Source organism: Gordionus sp. m RMFG-2023, chromosome 1, assembly GCF_954871325.1.
Source record: "Gordionus sp. m RMFG-2023 chromosome 1, tfGorSpeb1-WG-v2, whole genome shotgun sequence".
Taxonomy (NCBI): domain Eukaryota; kingdom Metazoa; phylum Nematomorpha; class Gordioida; order Chordodea; family Parachordodidae; genus Gordionus; species Gordionus sp. m RMFG-2023.
Genome location: NC_088775.1, coordinates 53443282 through 53466212, shown reverse-complemented (window position 1 = coordinate 53466212; position 22931 = coordinate 53443282). Strand labels below are relative to the sequence as shown.

The 22931-nt window shown below is 27.3% G+C and overlaps 1 protein-coding gene across 5 annotated transcripts in view; it reads left to right on the top strand.

Moving 5' to 3' along the window:
- The window catches only part of LOC135923391 (uncharacterized), an 89896-nt gene that overhangs the window by 36989 nt on the left and 29976 nt on the right, over window positions 1-22931 (top strand). For all 5 annotated transcript variants that reach the window (XR_010571209.1, XM_065458125.1, XM_065458136.1 and 2 more), the window contains 2 exons: window positions 5665-5868; window positions 7594-7732. Coding sequence is in view for 4 of the 5 variants with exons in the window: in XM_065458125.1 (XP_065314197.1) it covers window positions 5665-5868; window positions 7594-7732 (343 nt within the window). In the remaining variant the exon portion in view is untranslated. The remainder of the gene's footprint in view (window positions 1-5664; window positions 5869-7593; window positions 7733-22931) is intronic.

The window sequence follows — 22931 nt, the reverse complement described above, 5'->3', positions numbered from 1 at the left end:
GCGCCGCTATGAAATTCGGCGGAGCGCTGGCGTTCTTTCATATTTCATACCTTTTTATTCTAATAATTGGTCAACATCACTGTTGTAATTTTTTTAAATGTCAATCAGGATTTTGATGAATTTTTTTTAATACTATTTTAAAATCATAATTATATTGACGTCATTATAGAATTCAATCAATCAAAAATCTAAAATTCCAAAAGTTACCATAATTTTACATATTTTTAAAATGGATACATGTATATTTAATAATTCTATAAATAATTTTAGTATCCTAACTCTGGATAATAAAAAATCCATGGTCTGGAAATTTTTTGCAAAAGAATTAGAGAAATCATTACTGCTCTAAGATATAAAACTGCAGATAAAATTTTTTAACGTACATCTATTTAAGCTTTATCTTTATTATTTATTTCGTAAATCAAATTTTAAACCTTATATTATAGCGTGAAGTTAGCCCTCCCTTTGATGATTCGCTGATAATATTTCCTTCACTCACGAAAAATTTCAAGTTATATTATCACTAGGGCTCTGCCGATCCACATATTTTTCTATATTTCTTCAAACCCGATCCGATATTTTTACTGATTTATTATCACCCCCGTTTGAACCAAATGTAATTAAGAAATCAATATTTTTTATGCAAAAAATCGAATTATGAATAATTTAATTTTTTTATTTCTACAATTAAGACTTAATAAAAAAAAATATATTTAATAATATATCTATTTTATGTTGGAATAATAAAATTGTAATATTTAATATATAAATTTATAATATATTAGATTTTTTTAATAAATTTGAGAGCCTTTAGATTTTCTGGGAATAAGCTTCTACGATATTGACTATCTATATCTCCTGCCGTACTGATGGCAGACTCAGATGATTCCACAGATAATGCATTTTGCAAAATTATCTTTGTCTTTTGTAAAATATTTCCATAATTCAGAAACCATATTAAAAAATTTTTTTTTATTTAAAGTATAAATAAAAAAATTGGCGTTATTTAAAAAGATTTAAAATAAATAAAACTTGGGTGTTCCTTTCTATTTTTATAAAAAAAGACTTTATCTTATAGTGAAATTATTAATTTTAATTCTCCGCAGCACTTGCAAAATTCTTTTAATTTGGCTTCCATTCAAGTTCCAACTAACAAAAGCAAACTGTCCATTACCCTACATATTAAGAATAGGTTAAATTATACAATATTTTAATGTACATAATCTCTAAATCGAGGTTATCCATAAATTCTTTTAAGATAAATGTTAATTTAGTGGGGAAAAACTTGATAATTTAGATATAAAGGGGTACTTCGTCTGGCATCTTCATCATACACACCACCCCCATTAATTTTCAAATACTCATTTAGTTGTGAAGCATCCCTCACATCAGGCAACTATAACTGGATTACCTGATGTAATTTTTCACATCTTATCCAACAAAATTTTCCCCAGAGGAAGTGAAAAAAGCAATACCTTCCAGAAGATTCTGTACATGATTTTGTAGTAGTGCAGTAAAGTAACGGCGTTAGTAACGACGTTACTTTTTTGAAGGAAAGGAACCCTATTTGTTACCTTCTTCTAAAGGTAACGGTAACGCGTTTCTTTTTTTTTGAGTAACGGTAAGGCAAAACGTTACTCGGTATTAAAATTACTTTTATTTATTTTTTAATTCTTAATATAAATAATTTAAGCCGAATTTTTTATTTTAAATTCTCTTTGTTAAATTTTCTGTCAAAATTGATATTCAATCAAAATTCAAAGTAAATATTAATAATGATATTATTATCCTTATAATTTATTTTAAGAATATTATGTCCATAGTACTTGCTTCTTCAGATGAAGATGATCTAACCCTTCCCTGGCCCCAATTTGAAATATATTTTAAACCAATAAAGAAAATTAATTGTACCAACTCTACACTTTGTAAATGTAAATTATATCCCAACGCAAATATTTCAACCTCAATGTTCAGCACTTCAAACTTTAAAAAGCATTTGAAGGTAAAAAGATAAATTAATATACAATTATTTTAAACATTCCTTTAATAATATTTTGAAAATATAAGTAGGGCTGTTCCGATATTAAGTATCCGATAGGATCGGCACCGATATTTAGCGTCTCCAAAAATATCGGATCGGGCCGATACCTGTAAAAACCGATCCGATCATTTTACTTATTTTTTTTTGTTATTTAATTTAATGTTATTTATTTTACATTATTATAATATTTCCTAAATATTTTTTTAAACAATGCAAATGCACACCCTCTAAATTTTATTCTTTTTTAAAATAGATTTATAGTATTTTAAAAGTTTTTTTATAAAAATAGAAAGGGAACACCCAAAGTTTTATTTATTTTAAATCTTTTTAAATAACTCCAATTTTATTATTTATACAAATAAAAGAATTTTTATAAATATGGTATCTGAATTATGGAAATATTTTACAAAAGACAAAGATAATTTTGTTATTTATACAAATAAAAGAATTTTTATAAATATGGTATCTGAATTATGGAAATATTTTACAAAAGACAAAGATAATTTTGCAAAATGTCTTATCTGCAGAATCATCTGAGTTTACCTTCAGTACGGCAGGGGATACCAAAAAATCGATAATTTTATATATTAAATACAATTTTATAATTCATACCAACATAAAATGAATATATCAAATATGTTTTTCTAATTATAGTCTTAATTGTAGAAATAAAAAAATTAAATTAAATGCATAATTTGATTTTTTGCATAAAAATATTGATTTCTTAATTACATTTGGTTCAAGGGAGGGGGGTGGTGAAAAAGCAATATTAATATCGAATTGGTATCAGTATCGGATCGGTTTTAAAGTAATATCCGATGAGATCGGTGAAAAATATGTGGATAGGCACAGGCCTAAATATTAGCAATTAAATTTTACTAAAGTATTGGGCTGGAAACCAACAGTAAAAACCCAAAATATTGGTGTTGGTTCAAAGTATTATATTGAGTTTTTTATTTCTTGTTTTAGTATTGCTATTGGTTTGACTATAATTGTTAATAAATTTAAAGAATAAAATATAGTAATTTTAAAAAACTTTGTTTAAATAATATATATATGAAATAATGGCATAGCCAGGATTTACCAATAACAAAATTTTACAGAGAATTTCATTATTAAACATCCCATTATTTAACCAGCTGTGTTGAGCACTAAGCGCTCTTGTTTGTCTGATCAAAATTTTGAAATCAATAGTTGCTAAAAATAAATAAAAAATTGTTACATAAAGATGTTATCTTATAATATATTATTTTTGTATAATTTTATTTATATTTAATTAAAAATTTTTTTTATAAAACGATCTTATATATTTTTTTTGTATAGTTTTATTTTATTATATATATTGTCGGAAAAAAATATTATTTTTGTATATATTAAAGTATTTTGAAATGTCGGTAACGCGCGTACCTTATTTGAAAAGGTAACGGTAAAAGCGTTCCTTTTTCCAGATGTACAGCAATTAATTCTGTTTGGAACAAAATTAATCACTTCTCCAAAACCCAACAAAGATTTATGACTAATTGCCATAGGCACCCTCTTTGGGAGATTAGTATCAAAATTAATCTCGTCTCGTATCAATGAGAAAGTCTTCAAAATTCTCACTTCAATTCAGCTACGAAGAACTAACACATCTTGGCTCACTAAGCCCTTTTCCAAACTACGAAGCCTATATCATTTGGAAAGCCTCAGTCGACGATGAATGTTAACCTCCAGCCTCCCATAAACAAAAGGATTGGGATAATCCGATGATTGTAAAGTCCGTTGATTACCTCTTTTCGACCCTGCTATCTGAAGATCATGCCTTATCAACCTCTCAACCAAGGTTCTGGATATAAATACCTAGACTCAATTCTCTCTAAAAATCTTGATTTCGAGCCGTCAAACCAAAAATTCAACTTTGCAGTTGCCATTCACTTAAATATGACAACCTCAGTTTCATATGAGTTCGCCAAATGCAAGAAGCCAGTAGGTTAAACTGATCGCATTGCATCTTTAGCAGTGCAACATAAAACGGGCTTTACCTTCACTTTACAACCCCCAGGTTTCTTTACTGATAGGAGACGACCCGAGAAATTACACAAATACCTTTGGAGAAAGGCCGATTTTTAGCTTGGGATTTCTTCTACGTTGACCCTCTCTCATTTTGAACACATAGAAGATTTTAAAACGAACAAATATATGGATATTCTTGATGAATATAAATTCGTACCAGTTGTCACTACAACTTTAATATCCTTTGGAAGCTAGGCTCTTAACCTAATTAAAAGCAGAGCCTTAAGAACTAAATCAGGCCCAAAAAAAGGCGTCAACGCATAGAAATTCAGATTATAAAATCTAATTTCATATGTTTCATTAGCTCAATCCCTGCGCAGCCGTAATAATATATATCTTTTTCCTCTTCCCTTAATTATTTAGAATTTTTTTTCTTTCTCAAATTAAGAAATATATGTACCTTATTTTTCCTCATTTATATTCGCGATTCTGATATATAAAATAATTTTTTTTCCCTTTTTTAATTATAAATTTTTGTATGAATTAAATTGATTTATCCCGAAAATTTATAAATAATAATAATCATTATTTCTCTCCTTTTTTCTGTTAATTTTTTTTTTGATATTGTTTTGTAATAATTTTTTATTTATTATTAATAATAGATTTTCATTATTTTCGTAATTATAATGTAAAAAAATGATTATTAATTAAAATTTTTAAAATTATATTTTGACTTGTTCACTTTCATTTTCTTATAATTAATAATCTTTGAGAATATGTTAAAAATTATAAATAAATGGCATAAATGAATTTAATTGTTTAAAATTTATTAACAATCCTATAGGAATCTTTGTAAATTTAAAAATGGAGTATATGAATTAAGCTGTTTAATATTTATTAAGACTTCACTTAATTTGTATTTACAATTATACAAATATCTTATATTAATTTAAACAATACACTGAACTTCAAATAAAATTCCCGGGTACGGTTCGGGGTTTTGAAAATTTTATAAACGGGGTTCGGGGTTATATTTTTTTCTTCTCCGGGTTCGGTTCCAACCCCTGCCTGGGCCATGTCGGGCCGATATATAAGTTTTAATTTTATATACAAGTTTTAATATTTTATATATAAGTTTTAATATTTTATACATATATTTTTTTATTATATTAGTCTTAATATTTTTAATATGAATTTTGCATTCTAATTTAAATATAAAAAAGCGTTAAATAAACGTATATATTAAAATGTATCTTAAAAAGTACCACATTCTTATATCTAGATACTATAAATCGGAAATTTAATATTCAAAATTCGTACTAATATTATGCTTATTTTTCTATTTTCCGGCTATTTTATTTAATATATAAGAATTAAAAACGATTTTTTGGAAATAATACCACCTTCAATTTTTATAAAAAATTTCTTGAACCAAGATCATAAAAAATATTTCCTATGCAAAAAGAATAGCTGTAAACTGGGCAAAACAAGAAACTTCTTATAGCCAAGGAGATATTTAGTGCATTATCATGAATGATCTTGTGTGTTTTATATTTCCTTGGAGGTAATCTTTTCTTTAAGTGTTTTTTTTGAATGCCACTCGTTAAACATAAACTATTTTATTTATATAGCCCCTTTTTTATCAACCAAATATGACTATAACCAGTCCCGGTTCAAGTCTAGTGTCTCAAATCATTCATGCGGTTCTGAATCCCTTGGCACTTCAAAGGAGCCTGAAGGAGATATTGAATCCATATCATCTCCCGAAGGAGATGGGTGGCTCTCTCCCGAGGAATTGACAAAACCTATTCATATCGACAGAACACAGCATATTGGTAATAATTGAAGAGTAAAAATGCTCTATTCTTTTAACGACTTTTTATTTTTTATGCATTATCTGTGGCATCATTTTATAGTATTAAAAAGAGTTCATCATAATAGGCTTTATAAATATTTTTGATATATATTTCCTAATTTTAAATTATCCTAATATAGGAGTGATAGCTTTTGTTGTAATTATTAGAATTTTGTAGCAAGGTTTTTACAATTGGATGTCCTACCCAACCCCTTTAAGTGGTTTTTACCCCCCGTCGAGGAGACGGTTATCCAATTCTATACTCAAATCATAGGGAACATTTTAGACCTCCATTAGCCACCAAAAGACGTTGCCACTCCCCCACCACGATGAGTCTGAAAATAGGATTTGAGGAGTTGTTTAGTTTATGGCAGCGAAACATGGGCAATGAAAGTGACTCACGAAGCCAAATTAGAAAGAACAGAGAAGAGGATGATTAGATGGATGTGTGGGGTAACTCTATGAGAGATAAAACTAGCAAGTAATTAGAAATGGTTTGAATGATAACACGACGAAACAACTAAGAAAGTTTGGGCATGTGGAACGTATGACCAAAAATGCCTAGAGGAAGGCCCAAGATGACAGATAAATGTGATAGCAGCGGATATGAGAAGCATGAATCTCACAAATATTGATGCTCAGGACCGTCAAAAATAGAAAAGAAAAATCAGGGGAAAAAGTGGCCTATCTGGCTAAACCTGGAAATCGCCATAAAAAGTGAAGAAGAAGAGGGGTGATAGCTTTACAATATGAAAAAGATATGGAATCTATACAAAACAGTGTTAAAATATTTTTATAAGTTCCAGTTCCGAAATTTTTGAAAGTTCTAAATTTACTAATGTTTCAAGTTTTGGGCTTTTGATTCCAAACTAGGTATAAATTGATCAGATGATTAGTTTTATTTGTAAAGGAATAAAAAATGTATAATGACTATTAAATATATGATGTGCTAAATCGAAATTAAATTTTTTTGTCTCTAGGTCCAGCCCATTGCAGTCTGTGGCCTTAATAATCCACGTTCTACTCCTACCTAAAATAGATAGTTATCTTTATAATACATAAATTATTGTATATGTATCGCCGGTACAACCATGACGATATAATTCTGGATATATTGAAGAATTTTTTTCCCAGAATTTTAAAATATTTGTATCCTTATTTATTCTCAACTTCTGAGAACTTTTCTATTAAAGATGCAATAGGAATTTTTTGATCCACCTTTCTATCAGATGATAGTTTGATTTTTCTTTTCTCTATCTAGAATTAAAATTTCAAGATTATCAATGTTGCTATCATTACAATTGTTATTACTAAAATCAGTAGGTATTATTGCTCCAGTATATTGTAAATATTTTGTGTATGCCATAAATCCTTAAGATGGTCTTTAGGCATTTGTTTTTGCTCAATACTCATAAAACTTGATATAGAGGGATTTACATGTTTTCTAATATTTCATATGAAAAAGGACTAGTAAATCTCTCTAAATCTAATCCATATGCCATTAAAATCAATTAAACATAATTTTTCTGATTGTAATCTTAATGTTATTTTAAAGGAACTAACACACTAGTAAGGTCCTTTATTTGGCACCAATCATCTTCCGATTAAATTACTTCACATGCTCCTATAATAAAATTATTACAGAAATCTTTCAAACTTAATAATCGATGCTTTAATTTTTTTACCAAAACTAATTATAAAAAAGTTGATCAACCCAAAGATTCAAATTATTGTGATCAAAAGACTCTTAACATCTGTCATACAACTACAAGCAAATTTGGTATACCAATATCTCTTATCCCCACATTAAATATGATCGATTTTGGTTCATATTCCTTGTTCAGGTTTTTCACAATTTATATTTTGGTTGTATCAAATATTTTTTAAGTCTAGTATTTATCTTATGAAAAATATTTATTACTTCTATATAAATTTAATTAAATAAAACTTAAATTAATTAGTAGAGCTGCACCGATGATATCAGGTTAAGTTATTTAATATTAGGGCTGAGCTGATATTAAATTTTATATTGGGTCAATATTTTCAAAAAACATTTGATCCCATATTATTATTGTTTTGGGTTATTTTATGATTACATATAATAATTTATATATTTTATTTTATATATAATACCAAAATTCAAATTATATTTTATAAAATCTAATTCTAAAATAAAAATTTTAAAAAATTAGATATATCGTTTTTAAAACTAATTCTCTAGATTTAATGAGGTGATTAACTTGGAGCCTAAAAAAATACTTAATCATTCTTGATATTGCACCAAATATCGCCTTGGCCATGAGAAATGAAAATTTTCAAGGTGCTTCTAGTTTTTTTCATGATTTATAGTTAATTTTTTACTCTTAGTATAGGATAAGAAATTTTATGTGATGAGAATGTCAAGGGATTGTAAACTATCCTGGTCAAACTATTCTCTGATAATTGGTAGATTCGATAATGTTTGGGGCGTGACTTATTAGATTAATTAAGATTGATCTTGGTTTCTGCCTTGACTATATAAACAGTTTCCTCCCCTTATAAGGGACCAATGTGCTGCAATTAATACAATTATGTGGTTAGACAATGTCATATCCTGGTGGTAAATCTATGGCTACTCTCACTTGTTCACTTTAAGAAATTATCAAGGTTGACTGGGAATAATCATTCATAATCTTCTAGTCTGTCGTCACACTGGAGGAGTTGTATAGACTTAAAGAGAGATTTGATAATATGTCGCATGAAAATTATCAATAAGAGGTATGATTTTTTTAGCCAGATATCATGGAATTATTTATCAATCAAGATGTGATAAAGGAAGATAATGATATAAGATGGATCGGAAAAAGATCTAGTCCACCAGATTTGCAGCCACTTGAAAAGTTAAAATCCGTTAGTTTAATATTTTATATTAAGAAGAGGAATATCTAAAAATTTTGGTATTGACATTTACGAAATAAAAATAATCTTTATGGGTAGGTTTTAAATTTTTTTATTAAAAGCTTCTTCTGACATTGAGGTATTAGCTAATGCAGAACCTATAAACTTAATTTATAGTGTGACACTGTTTTATAGCAAACTAAATCAGTGAGTTAGCTGTTTAAGAAGCAAATCTTATTGTTTTTTCTGAGGAAAAGAGTTATCCTCAAAGTATTTAATAACTTAAAAATATTAGATGATGGCCCACAGTGTTCCATCATCTATGTACTATATAGGCTAAGTTTAATTTATTTAATTGCATAAATTATTACTTTGTTCGATACCCTACTATCCTGAGTAGAGTTGTTAAACGGCTCGTTTTGAGCCAATTTTTCAATAAGGTTAACTCAATATTTTACCCAGAAAAATATTGCTGAAGCCTCGCGATTTTGATAATATATGTCTAAACCTTTGTTCCTTCTATGAGCAAAATCTTCAGGCTTGCGTAATATTTTTCTGGATAAAATATTGAGTTAGCCATTTATAAAAATCGGCTCAAAACGAGCCGTTTAACAACACTAGTCCTGAAAGTTCAACTCAATTTATAGGGGGTGCTCGCCCCATATCCTCTATGCAGCGAGATTGCGACCGGCTTTCCCCTGGCCAGCAAGTAAACTTTTAATTATTTGCAAACCCTGAATCAATATTCTTAATTTCATATTTTGTCATTTATGATACTGATACTAGTATATAAATAATGAAGTTAAATATTTTAAATAGAAAATATTTATCTATTTATTACAGCATTATATTTGTGATTGCAGAATATATATTTTAATTTACAATATCAAAGAGCTTATATATTATTGATTACGAAAATAAAATAATTTTTCAAATCAAGAATTGCAAAAGTGTTAAAAAAATTCATTACAATGTCTTATTACTCAACCAAAAACTACCCAAAGCAATATAATTCTTAGTAACTCACATTGACTAAAGGTCATGCAACTAATATAAGGCTCTGAACCAAACCATTTTTTATACTTATAATTCATAAGTAATCTTTTTATTATCCAAATTATCTAAATAAGATTATTTTAAAAAAGTATTTCATCAAATGTACCAAATCTATCAGTGATTCGGCCGACCATCTCAAAAATGAGTGAAGCATTATGTTGTAAATGTTAATAAAATATAAATTTTAGATCGCCAGCTCAACCAGATCTAAAAATATACGCCTTCAAAGTCGAAAATCGCGTAATGCGTGATTTCATTAAAATTTTTTTAAAAATGCTTAAGATAGAATTACAAATAATCAGAGTTGTTAAAAGATACTTTTTAAATGGATCTAGATACAGATACATCGTCTAAAAAGTTATCTTGATACAGATACAATTTAAAATGTATCTATGTACAGATACATTTTTTAATATACTCTTAGATAAGGTTTGAATATACCTAAATTAGGATTATATTGTGAAAATTCATGAAATGATCTAAAAAATTTATTGACTCGATATCACATTTATCGAAATATAACTAAAATACTGATTTTTAGATATTAATATAATATATGATTATTATATATCATTAATAAAATAATATAATATATGATGAAATGATTATAAATAATTATTAGATTTCAGTAATAAAATATTTTCAAAATTTTGGTCACAAAGACATCCTCGTTTATCTGTAAAGACATTTTTAGCTATACTAAAAAGTCTTTCAACAAGAGCGCTGGACGGGATTGTGGTGTTATATTTAATGAATAACATTTTTATATCAGGTTCATTTGTTTAAAATTTTTTTCAATTTAATAATGAGCTGAGAAATAGTTGCACAGTAATAAGCTGTGAACATATATTTATCTCCCTGCAGGATATCAAGTGAACTTGCTGCCGGCTTCATTAGCTAATTTAAAATAATGCCGTATATATAATTTCTATTTATAACTTACTAAACAATATTCATGAATAAAATCACATTCAATAGATAAAAATCTAGATAGTTTTATTCCATCGCAAATCTTGTCCAATTTTTCTCAAATTTAGTCTTAATAATTTTTGACATTAATTGTAAGGCATTATAAGTGGAATTCCATCTAGTTTTATTGTAACATAAAATATCGGCCAATATTGTTTTTTATAATCTCAGCTGAATTTTGAGATTTATTTTGTCTATTCCATTTATTTTGGCATTAAGACAATGTTGTGCTATATATCTAAGGAATAAAATATTATAATTAAAATTATAGTTTTACCCTCTGATATTGTTTGCACTGCAAGGCTCTATTTGCATCAGCAACAAGGATTCAATGTGTGACTGGCACAACATTGATGATTAGGTAAAATATATGATTCTAATATTCCAAAATCCTGAGCTGTAGTATAAAGACCTGATATTGATATTGGTGCAACTGTTTCTTCATCTTCCAGATCATCAATGGTTTCACTAATATTTTCAATTGGCTTGAAAACTCTATCATAAATAAGTAATATTATGTTTATATTTATAATAATTAAACCTAAAAGACTTAATAAAGTTTTTGGCATTATCAGCAATGGATTTGAGATTTTATTTTGTATGCAATAATCCTTTGCTATATCTTGTAAATTTTTTGCTATTTTATCATATGTATGACTACCAGTCATTCTTTTACAAGTCAACGCTACTCTTTCCAATGACTCCTATGTATAAAAATTAACATTTCTTAAAACTGCTCAAATAATTTGTTTCTAATTAAATTATTATACAAATAAAATGTTCTCTCCAACAATCTACTGTTGTGCATATTAACGATGGTTCTATTAGACTTTTAATGATTTCTTTCTTTTCATTCTCTCATCTTTAGAAATTCCAGCAACCACTGTCTGTCGGCAAATTATATTTTTTTATGGAGCTAATGTTTTGATCATTTTCATAAATGAAGGATTTTCAACAATTGAAAATGGCTGAATGCTATCAATAATAAACTCAGTTATTAAATATCTAAAGTGGTTTGGGTTAAAGTCTGAGGTCTCTTAGAAAAAAAATCAATGGACGATGAACCTAGTCCATATTTTCTTTAATAGATTTTTTCTCCTTCCCCTTTTTTATTTGGATTCAGAGTGTTTGATGTTTTCTCATTGTAAACTATTTAGTATCTATACTCTTAAATGTTTTACAATATTGCAAGTTGAGGTAATGCTAACTGAAATTTGCATATTTTTTGGTAGACATGGCAGAGATTTATTTTGAGATATTATTTTAAAATATGGTCTATAAATTGGCCATGGAAGAATGTCGTCATTTTCGTCATCAATATTAATCTTAAAAATTAATATAAAATAAAATACCAATTCCATTGCAATTAAATATGGCAAATTCCTTGAGATGGATTGTAATATCAGAATTTTCTTGTTATTGATAACTCGGACATAATATTTAATTAATATTTATATATTCTTTTTTATATATAAGTTTTAATATTTTACATATAATATTAAGTTATATGCTCATATGAAATAAAATAAATTTTACATTCAAGTATTTTTATTTATAATATAAAAAAACGTTTAATAGAAGTATATCAAAATATATCTTAAAAAGTATCTAAAAACAGATACAGATACCTCTAAAATAATATCTAATACAGATATAGATACTTTAATAAAAAATCTTTCTAGATACAGATACCACATTTTTATATCTAGATACTTTAACAACTTTGAAAATTAATGGTAAAAATAAAAAATTAGCATTGTTAGGAAGGGATTTTTTTGGGTGTTGAAATTCTCTAAAAATGATTATTACCTTTATATTAAACTATTTAATAAAAAATCTCGATAGCCATCTTTGTTTTTTTAATTTTATTAAAATTTTTAATATTTTTATAAAAAAAAGATAATAGATGGCGTTATATATTAAATTTTATTATAATTTAATATATTAATAAAAATATGTATTATATTGGTATTAAAATTTAAAAAATCGATTCAATATAACCAATACGATATCTTGGGACAATAAGTGAGAAAGTAGCCCATACGGATATGGTTGTTAGGACGCTATATTTTAAAATAAACATTTTAGAATTTTATATATATAAAAAATACCAAACGTTATTATTTGATTTGGCTAACACTACCAAAAATCGACATAAACATATGTTACAAATTATAAAATCCTCAAAAAACGTCAATCAAAATTAGCTATTAGTGTTCTTTTAAAAAATATTTATCCAATAAAAAGATTTTAGCGTAATCGGTCCAATAGTAATCAACGCACAAAATGAACACTCATATACACAATGCTACCATCATATCATAATCAAAATAACCAATTTTATATTAAGTTTAAGTAAAAAAACATTAAAAATGATGTGGAATCAAGATTTTCTACTTTATTCAATGATGAATGAATAATAAATTTTACTTTATTTGATGATTTTATTAGATTAAATTGCTAATCAATAATGATGGGGAATCAGAATTTTCATCTTTAAATTCAATTAAAATAATTAATTTTTTGATTTTTATTACTCATTTTTACCTCCAGAGCTCCCATTAGCATTATTGTGTCTGCTCATTTATTTAAAATATTTTGCTAAATTGCCTAATTTAAACTTAATTTTACCTTTATTTATGATACTCCCATTAGTCAACATTCTCCCAGGATATAATATTGGTTATTTTTTATTGATACATTTAATTTAAATACCAATATATTATATATTTTTATTAAATATATTAAATAATCTTTTTAATATAACGCCATCTTTATTACTTTTTTTTATTTATAAAAATAAAATTTTTAATAAAATTAAAAAAAAACAAAAATGGCTATCGAGATTTTTTATTAAATCATTTAATATAAAGGTACTAAACATTTGTAGAGAATATCAACACCACAAAATAATCCCTTCCGAATAATGTGAATTTTTTATTTTTACCTGAAATAAGAAAACACTTGTAATTTTATAAAATTTATTTTGATATTCTCCAATATAAAATTTTAAGGGCTGTAAAATGATATATAATTTGTATCTATCTTAAATATTTAAAAAGAACAATATTTAATGATATCACGCATTGCGCGATTTTCGATTTGAAGGCGTATATCTTTAAATCTGGTTGAGCCAGCATTTTAAATTTTAATTTACTAAAATATAGAAAATAAATAACTATCATGCTAAGTGTCGTTAATTTTAAAGATGGTCGTCCTAAAATCCCTTTTTTTGTCGATTTGACATCGAATGACCCACTTTTAAACTACAACTCTTTCATTAACCAATGCTACCAACTCACACTTGCAATACCATCCTCATCAGATTTCATACTTATTCCTATTTTATCTTTAATTATTGCACAATTATTATTAGTATTATAGTTCATATCTTCAGATTCAACCTCACATATAGCTTCTATTGTTTTACAACTAAAACTTGTATATAAATTAATTTACCTATTTTCTTTCACTTATATTTTTTGCCACCATTATTTATATCTCTCAGAACTACAATTAATATTTTCTTTTATTATCTAAATCAACTCCGTCACTGTCTCCTCTTGCTTCCACATCTTAAAGCATTCATCTCAAACTCAATATTTCTTTATTATTTAATATATATATAATAAATAATTAAAAGATGTTTGATTAAATATACTTAGAGTTTTAACAAAGAAGTTGCTTATACTAGTTTGGATCTTGGGAAATGTCATAATAAATTAAATTTAAAAATGAGTAATATAGTTGATTAGTTATTTTTAACAGACTAACAAAAATTACAATATTAAATTAGATTAATTTTATTTTTAATTAATAAATGATTATATTTATATAATTAGGATTGTAAAATATTTTAAATAATATTAAATCAAGTAAGCTTCTACTGTTAATGCTTTAAATTTGATATTCCATTTTTAACACAGAATTTCGTTAACTTAATGAAATATAATTTTATATGGATTAATTTAATGATTTAAATGGCACTCATTAAATAAAATTTTATATAATATTTCTAAAAAATTGTTCAAGGGGTTGTCAAAATTTTTTTGTCCATTGGTCTATCAAGTAGCCATTAAAAAATTTTCGTTCAAAGGCTCTTGCCCCCCGTCTTTAGTGACACTATTGCTCCTGTGAAATGATTTTAAAATGACGAAAGATGAGTATTTTTGCAAGTTATTGCGCATGCTTTACTAAATTTTTTAAGCAATTTAATTTCTAATTCATTCGTATGTTATATATAATGATTATCACTATAAAGAAATTAAAATGCACAAGACAATAACTGGATGCAAAAGATACAAGCGATTATTGCACTTGAGAATTATTGAAACAAATTTTATTTAAATGATATAAAGTTAAGATAGAAAATATTGCTGATTAAGATAATATTTAGAATGAATAATGGCTAGCTAATTTATTTCTACCATAACGTTTGGTGGGTGTCAGTTGTAGATAAAAATATAAAATCTCGACTTATTATTGGTTATCAGATTAAATTGATGAAAGAAATTACATCATTCGCCATACTAAATCTTTATTTTTGATAATATTTACATTTACTTGTTTGTTTATCATTTGCAGACCTCTGACTTGTCTGCCACTTTTTAATATATGAAGAATAAATACACCTAGCGATGGGAGGTCCGTTAATGTTATCATAATTAAACTTTTGAAACTCTTTTAAATCATGGGGGCATTTATTACTTTCAATTTTTTTAATCGTTTATTGGTGGTTTACCCGGCTGAACCAGTATGCCCTCTACATTTCTCCCCTTTTTACAATATTTGGCTTCCTTAATAGTAAGACCCATTGTTTTCAAGTTATTCTTTCACCCACTTCTTTGTTGGTCTTCTTTTCTTTCATTATTATCAATATATTCCCTCATCCTTTATTGTGATCTACACTGAGCCTCAGTCGATAGGAAGCTAATAAAAGGATAAAATTGTATTATTTTTAATTATCGGAATTGTCATCCATTGCCCTTTTTGTATATTGTCTATTAAGGTAATGAATTAATTTTCATTGGTACCGAGTGCCTTCTGTTATTTTTCAATATTACTACGTAATTTATTTATTTCTAGCTTTAAATATTTTCATATGTTCTCCCTTAAAAATATTAAATAAATATTCAAATTATAGAACCTTAACAGATTTTTTATATAAAAATAATAAACTATTGTTTAAAAATTCAAATGATTGTAAGAAAATTAATTATAAAAAAAGAAATTTTTTAATATATAATAAGAAAATAAATTGACAAAAAATTCCGCAAGATAGAGTATTTAAAAAGTTAATTTGTATATTTTTTATATAATAAAAATAGCGGTTTCATTTACATCATAATATGAATATATATTTTTCAATATAAATTGACATAAATTTAAAATTCATTTTAAAGGTTTTTTGATTTTTTTGGAAGAATAGATAAATTACAAAATGCAAGAAGACTGAATAATTACCCTATATTTCATTAAAAGATAAAATATTATATATTCAATTAATTTATTTCTAATACTTATTTTAAATTTAAGCTTTCATACAAAATGCCAGGAACTATGAGTAAAATTAATATTTGGAAATGTCTTAGGGATCCAAATAAATTTTATTTTAACATATAAAAGTGCTTTATTGTTAATTGGAGACTTAGATAATTTGAAAAAAAAATGATAAGCAATTTGTGAAGCCATATCCTATTCCATATAAATAAAGTGGTAAGGAATAAAAATAATGGGAAAAAGTAGTCCGCTGAGATATTGCAAGAAAATATCTATGTTAAAAAATAATAATGTTATTTAACCAGATCTTTTTTTATTAATGCATACTTACAATTAATTGTTACTTTATTATAGTATTGTATTTTAAAATAATAAGAAACTTGTTTAGGCCATTTAGATTTAGCTTGCAAATATTTTGTAAATGGAAAAATTTTAAATCCGTTAAAAACACATTTTTTTAATTGATAAATTAGAACAACCAGGATTATGATAACTTGTTGATGTTGGATAAAAAGATTCATTTGAAAAATATGCAATGCAGAGACATAGTATTTGCTTTGTTTAAAAATTTTGTTATAACTGCATGAGACCACTTACTTGAGCTTTATTGTTTTTTGGAAACTTAAATAATTTAAAATAATAATCATCATTTTATTAGTCATTCTAATAATAGTTATCAGGAATAAAAATAATAGAAATAAAAAAGTCAGAATTATGTCCGTAAGTTAAAAAATAATTATATTTAGATTTAATTTTCATTAAGCTGCGTCCAAAAGTATTTGCTTTGTTTAAAATATTTTCTTTTAACTGCATGAGACCACTTACTTGTGCTTTATTGTCTTTTGGAAACTTAAATAATTTAAAATAATAATCATCATTTTGTTTCAAATCGCATTCTATTCTATATAATAGTAATCAGGAATATAAAAAAGTCAGAATTATGTCTGTAAGTTAAAAATAATTATATATTATATTCAGATTTATTTTTCATTAGGCGGCGTCCAAAATGTTTTGAAAAAATCCTTAAAATTTTAAAATTTTCGCAAATTACATTTAAGTTTTAAAAAAATAAAATATTCAAAAAATTATTAATTATCTATTAAAATATATGTAAATATTTAATTGTGTATTTATTATTTTATATTACCTTTCAGTTATTAAACTTTGTATGAACCTATTTGATAATGGTTATATTAAAATTTTATTTATATTTAATAAATAACATTTGGAAAACCAATAACTTTTATTTTGATAGATAATTTTTCTATAAAATATATACAAATTATTAAATTTGAGTTATATAATAAAATTGTAATAGAAATAATATAATATCTTTTAAAAATAGGAATAGTAATATTTTTATTAATAACTCTAGGGTTTCATTTTCTTTGTTGGCATTATCTTGATATAGATATTATTCAATAATAAATATCAAGTACATAAATTATAGTATCATCAAAAGAATCAATAGACATATTTTGCACAATATTTTATATATACATGAATTTAACGTTTCATTATAAACATAGACTTAATAAATGTTGCTATTTTGTACATCCCTTTAAATGAAATATGCTTTTATAACATATAAAATTGGTCTTTGAGCAGGCTTTGTTAATATAAAATTTTGCCTTTCCCCGGTGTAAAACCAAACTGGATTTATTTCATAAACTTACGTTTATTATCTTATCTGCTTCTTATAGCACCCTCATAAATATTTTCATAGCATTTTCCATGTGTAGTTCTATAAAACCCGTAATCTACCGGATCACCTTTCCCTTTGTATACTAGAATAACTATAGTTCTTCTCCAATCCCTAGGAATAGTTCATTTTGTGACAATTAGATTGCCTAAATTCCTTAACCATAGTTACCATTAAGCATTATTGTTACCACTCTTGTTAAACCCCCTGCTTTATTTTTACATCTTTTTTAAGCTTAGTAATTTTATCTTTGCCATGCCTACATCCTGGACCTTCTACCTTTGCACAGCTAACTTCATTATCCCATTCATTCTCTTAGATCAATGTTTTTTCCATGTAGGTCTTCCAGATATTCTTAGTTCCACTATTATCAATCACCATTATTTCTTCCATATTTTCCAGACATTTGACTACTCCATCATGTTTCATTTTTGCCATCCGGACAGTATTTCCCATTCCTTCCTTACACTCCATCTCCTTAACAAATCCTGCCTTTGATCTTTTTGCGCTTTTGCTATTTATTTCATAGCATTTCTCTTAGTCACCTTATATATAACGTTATGACTAGTTTCTTGTTATACAGGGACATGGAATGGAACTTTGAGTAAATTTATGGAACAGAACCGGAACGTGTATTCCAGAACCTTCCCGGAAGATCTAAATTATATATATATATTTCTATAATTAAAAAAAATAAATTTTCCTAATCCATCTAAATGGTGTTTTTTTTATTTTCTAAATCCTTACAAATGGTACACCCTAATCCATTTCTCGTATGGATTGGAAAACTGTAGAATAACGGTAGCTTCATTGGAGCGGTTAAAAAAGCAAGCCCAATGTTCCAAAAAAGAACATTTTCCAGATGACTTTATAAGTCAATGGATTAAATGTAAAAAAAGGCTTCAAAAATTTAATTCCTTGTTATCACAAGACTAGATTTCAGATCTCAACAGGGAATAAATCCGAATGGATTAATTACTTTATTATGCCTTATATATATATTCTAGTTTAAATCTCCTTTGAACGAAGAGGTAGTATAAATCATTTTATTGGCAATATGCAAACATGGGAACATAAAGGATGAAGAATTAAATATAATAGGTAATTATAATAAATCTTCTGAAGAAAGACAAGAAATAATATGATGATTAGAAATGTTTCTAAAGTCAAGAATAAAAAGAACAACATAGAAAAACTTACAAGAAAAAAATTTCGAACGAAACTTCTTAAATAAATCAAAAAATTTCCTATATGAATTGGTCTAAATCGTATTAGCTACTATATGTAGCCAGGTAAGTGTAACGTAGTTTTTCGACACTCAAATTTATACTAACACCACAAAGAACCAATATAAATGATAACCTTTGAGAAAGTTTATTTTGCTACGATGTAATGATTAATTTATTAAATAAAGATTACTTAAAATGTGTAGATTTAAAAATATTTTTCTAAGAACGTTCCGAAAGGTGAAACGGAATTTTTTTGACCGGAACGGGAATATGAACTTAAAAAATGCCCTTGTTCGGGGCCCCTGCTATTATACCATTTTTTGAAACACTTTCGTTTCTCATCTGTAGCCTTTACTACCTCTAGATTCACCACCATGTTTCCTTATGCCTAGGCAGTATTTTGTTCATCAACATACCCGTCAATTGTCCCTATCTAGGCTTTCTTTATGGTTTTCGCCAATTTTATTGAATTGACGTCTATAGCACTCTCTAAAAGTGATATTTCCTATCAAGTCGGTGGCTCAATACATTTCTCCCCCGGTCACCTTCACATTTTTTAACATGCACCTATCACATATCCTTACTAACAAATAATCCACTGCACTGTTAGCACTACTTTATTTGTAAATCATCAGCTTCTCTGCTTTTTTCTATTATATTACAAGCATTCTTTCTTACTTATAAATATAGAGCGCTATTAGCTACTTTTTACGCTACTTTAGAATTTTTTTGTAATATTTTTTACGTATCTCATTTCCACAAATAAAATATTTGACTAAAATTTCATATATATTTTTTTATTGCATCATAATACATTTCCATACTTATCATCCCCAAGTCTAGAGCGACGATCAGAAAATATAAGGAAGGCTAACTTAATATTTCCTAGAAAAGTATTTATTAAGTCTCGAGATTTCGTAAATAGATGTCTGAACCTTTGTGCCATCTATATTAATAATCTTCAGGCTTGTGTAATATTTTTCTAGATAAAATATTGACTTGGCCGTTTTTAAAATCTGGTCAAATCGAGCCATTAACAACACTAGCTATGACTACATAATCGTTTAACACTAACTAGCACGCAATGCAGTATTAAATTGAATGTACATATTTTTTATAAAAGACATCAAAATTATTTCAGTATTTTTATATATATAATATATGCATTTAAATTATTTTCAATAATATTAATATTTATTTCAAAAAAATCATCCATAAGTAGGTCGCGTTTTTGATCTGGTTAGGGTCAGTCAAAAATTATTATAGTAATAGTTAGAATAATAATTATGTAGGGGATAAGTGGATAGCCATGTTTACCGACAAGCCATGTCACCATCCTTAAACATTTTATTTAGGGTTCGATATTTTTTGAAAACCCGATTCTCCGATATTTATTTTGTATTTTTTTTTTCTCTTCTAGCTTTTACCTTTTCTGGTGGTAAGCTCCTTCAACATCTCTCTCCACTTTATGTTATTCATACAATCTCTTTTATCTATTTTATACTTCTTTATATTGGCTCTAACTTTATGGCCCCATTGAAGTTTTGGCCTTCCTCTTTTACGTTTGCCCATCACTTCCAAACTTTCAACTTTATTTCCTATGTAGTCCATAGGCCTTCTCATTGTGTGCCCATACCACCTAAGTCTGTTTACCATTAACTTAGTCTTAATGGGCACTACCTTTAAACTATTTAGTATTCTTGTACTGCGCACCTTATCCTTTCTTGTTACCCCAGCAATCATCCTCAGCATTCTCATCTCCATAGTTTGTAGACTTCTCTCGTCTGATTCTTTGGTTGGCCATGTTTCCGAACTATATAGAATAGTTGGTTGTACTATGGAACTGAAAATTTTTCCCTTTAATTTGTCTGGTATTCTTTTGTCAAATAGCACTCCAGATAAAGATCTCCATTTTAACCACCCTTGATCAATTTTACTCTTTATCTCTTTTTCTATTGTGCCGTTTGTTTGTATAGTGGAGCCCAAATATTTGCAGCTTTCAATTGCTGATATCTGCCATTCATTTCTCTGTTTCATCTCCTCCTATCACCATATACTCCGTCTTTTCTCTATTTACTTTTAATCCGTGCGTTTATAGGATATTTATCCAACTCACTAACCTTTCTTTCATTTCATCCTTGGATTCGGCAAGTATCACAATATCATATTCCACGGGACTGTTTGAGGTATAGACTGTGCTAATACATCTATTACTGTAATGAAGAGAAGTGGGCCGGGAACTTTTTTGGCGTAGCGCCCACCAGATAAGTTTTCTTGGGATTCTATCGAAGGCCTTTTCTAGATCGAGAAAGACCATGTGTAGCTTTTTGTTCTTTTCCCTGTATTTTTCACTCATTTGCCTAATTGCATGGATAGCATCGGTTGTTGATCTTCCAGGCATAAAGCCAAACTGTGTCTCTCTTATTTCGATTATATCTCTCAATCTTTTTTCTATTATTTTTTCGTATAGTTTTAGACAGTGTGACATTAGTTTTAGGCCCAGTAATTTTGACAATTGTGTGGATCCCCTTTATTTTTGAAGATAGGAACTAGATAGCTCTGCCTCCATTTTTGGGGAACCTCTTCATTTCCAAGTATTTTATTGTACAGATTTGTGAGGAGATGTATTCCATCATCTCCTAGTGAGGCTTTCTATTGGAATATCGTCTGGACCCCTAGCTTTGTTGTTTTTCATATGCTTGAGGCATGTGATTATTTCTTGTTCTGTTATAGGTTGTACAAGGTTTTGACAAGGGGAGTGTTCATCGAGATGCAATATGTGGGAATTAAAGTTGAGAAGCTCCTGAAAATATTCTTTCCATCTATTCATTATTTCTTTTTCTTTTATTATCAATTTCCCATCTTTATTTTTGATTACTTTCGGAGCTCCGTTTATATCCCTAGAGTTCTTTTCTCGCTGTTTGGCTAATCTGTATATTTTATTTTGCCCTTCTGGTATGTAGATCTTCATACATGTCATCGTATGCCATAGATTTGGCCCTAGCCACCGCCTTTGTAGCTATTCTCTTGGATTTTTTGTATCTTGACTTGTCATCTGCATTTTTGGATTTGTACCATATTTTATAAAGGGCCTTTTTCTCCTGTCATTCCACCACCATAGTTCTTTGTATGATTTGTTACCTGCCCTTGTCAAGCCTAGTGTTAATTTGGCAGTGTCTATTAATCTAGATGAAAGGTCTGTCCACATTTTTTCACTGACTTGAGAGGAATCTATTGTTTCAATGTTTGCATTGATTGCAAAGGCATCTGTCATTGTTTTTAATTTACCCCATTTGATGCATGGTTTCAGTTTTATCTGTTTTGTGTGGATTTATTTGTGATGTGTGAATCCATGACTAGTAGCTTGTATTGCGCGGCTATATCTTCTCCTGGGATGACTTTGCAGTCTATATTTTCTGCGAGAGATTAGCATGTACTATCTGTGTTTTCCTTGTACCACTTTCGTATGTTATTAAATGACTGTCTTTTTTCCTATAGTAGGTGTTGGTTAAGGCAAGGTCGAAGGCTTGCGCAAATTTCAGTATATGCTCTCTTTCTCATTTTTTTCTCCATATCCAAAACCACCATGATGCCTTTTGTAGCTATCTCTTGCTTTCCCCACATGCGCATTTAAGTCACCACCAATTATGACTAGGGATTTCCATTACAGCTTCATCAAGGATAGCTCTAAAATCATCTTTCTCTTCTTCC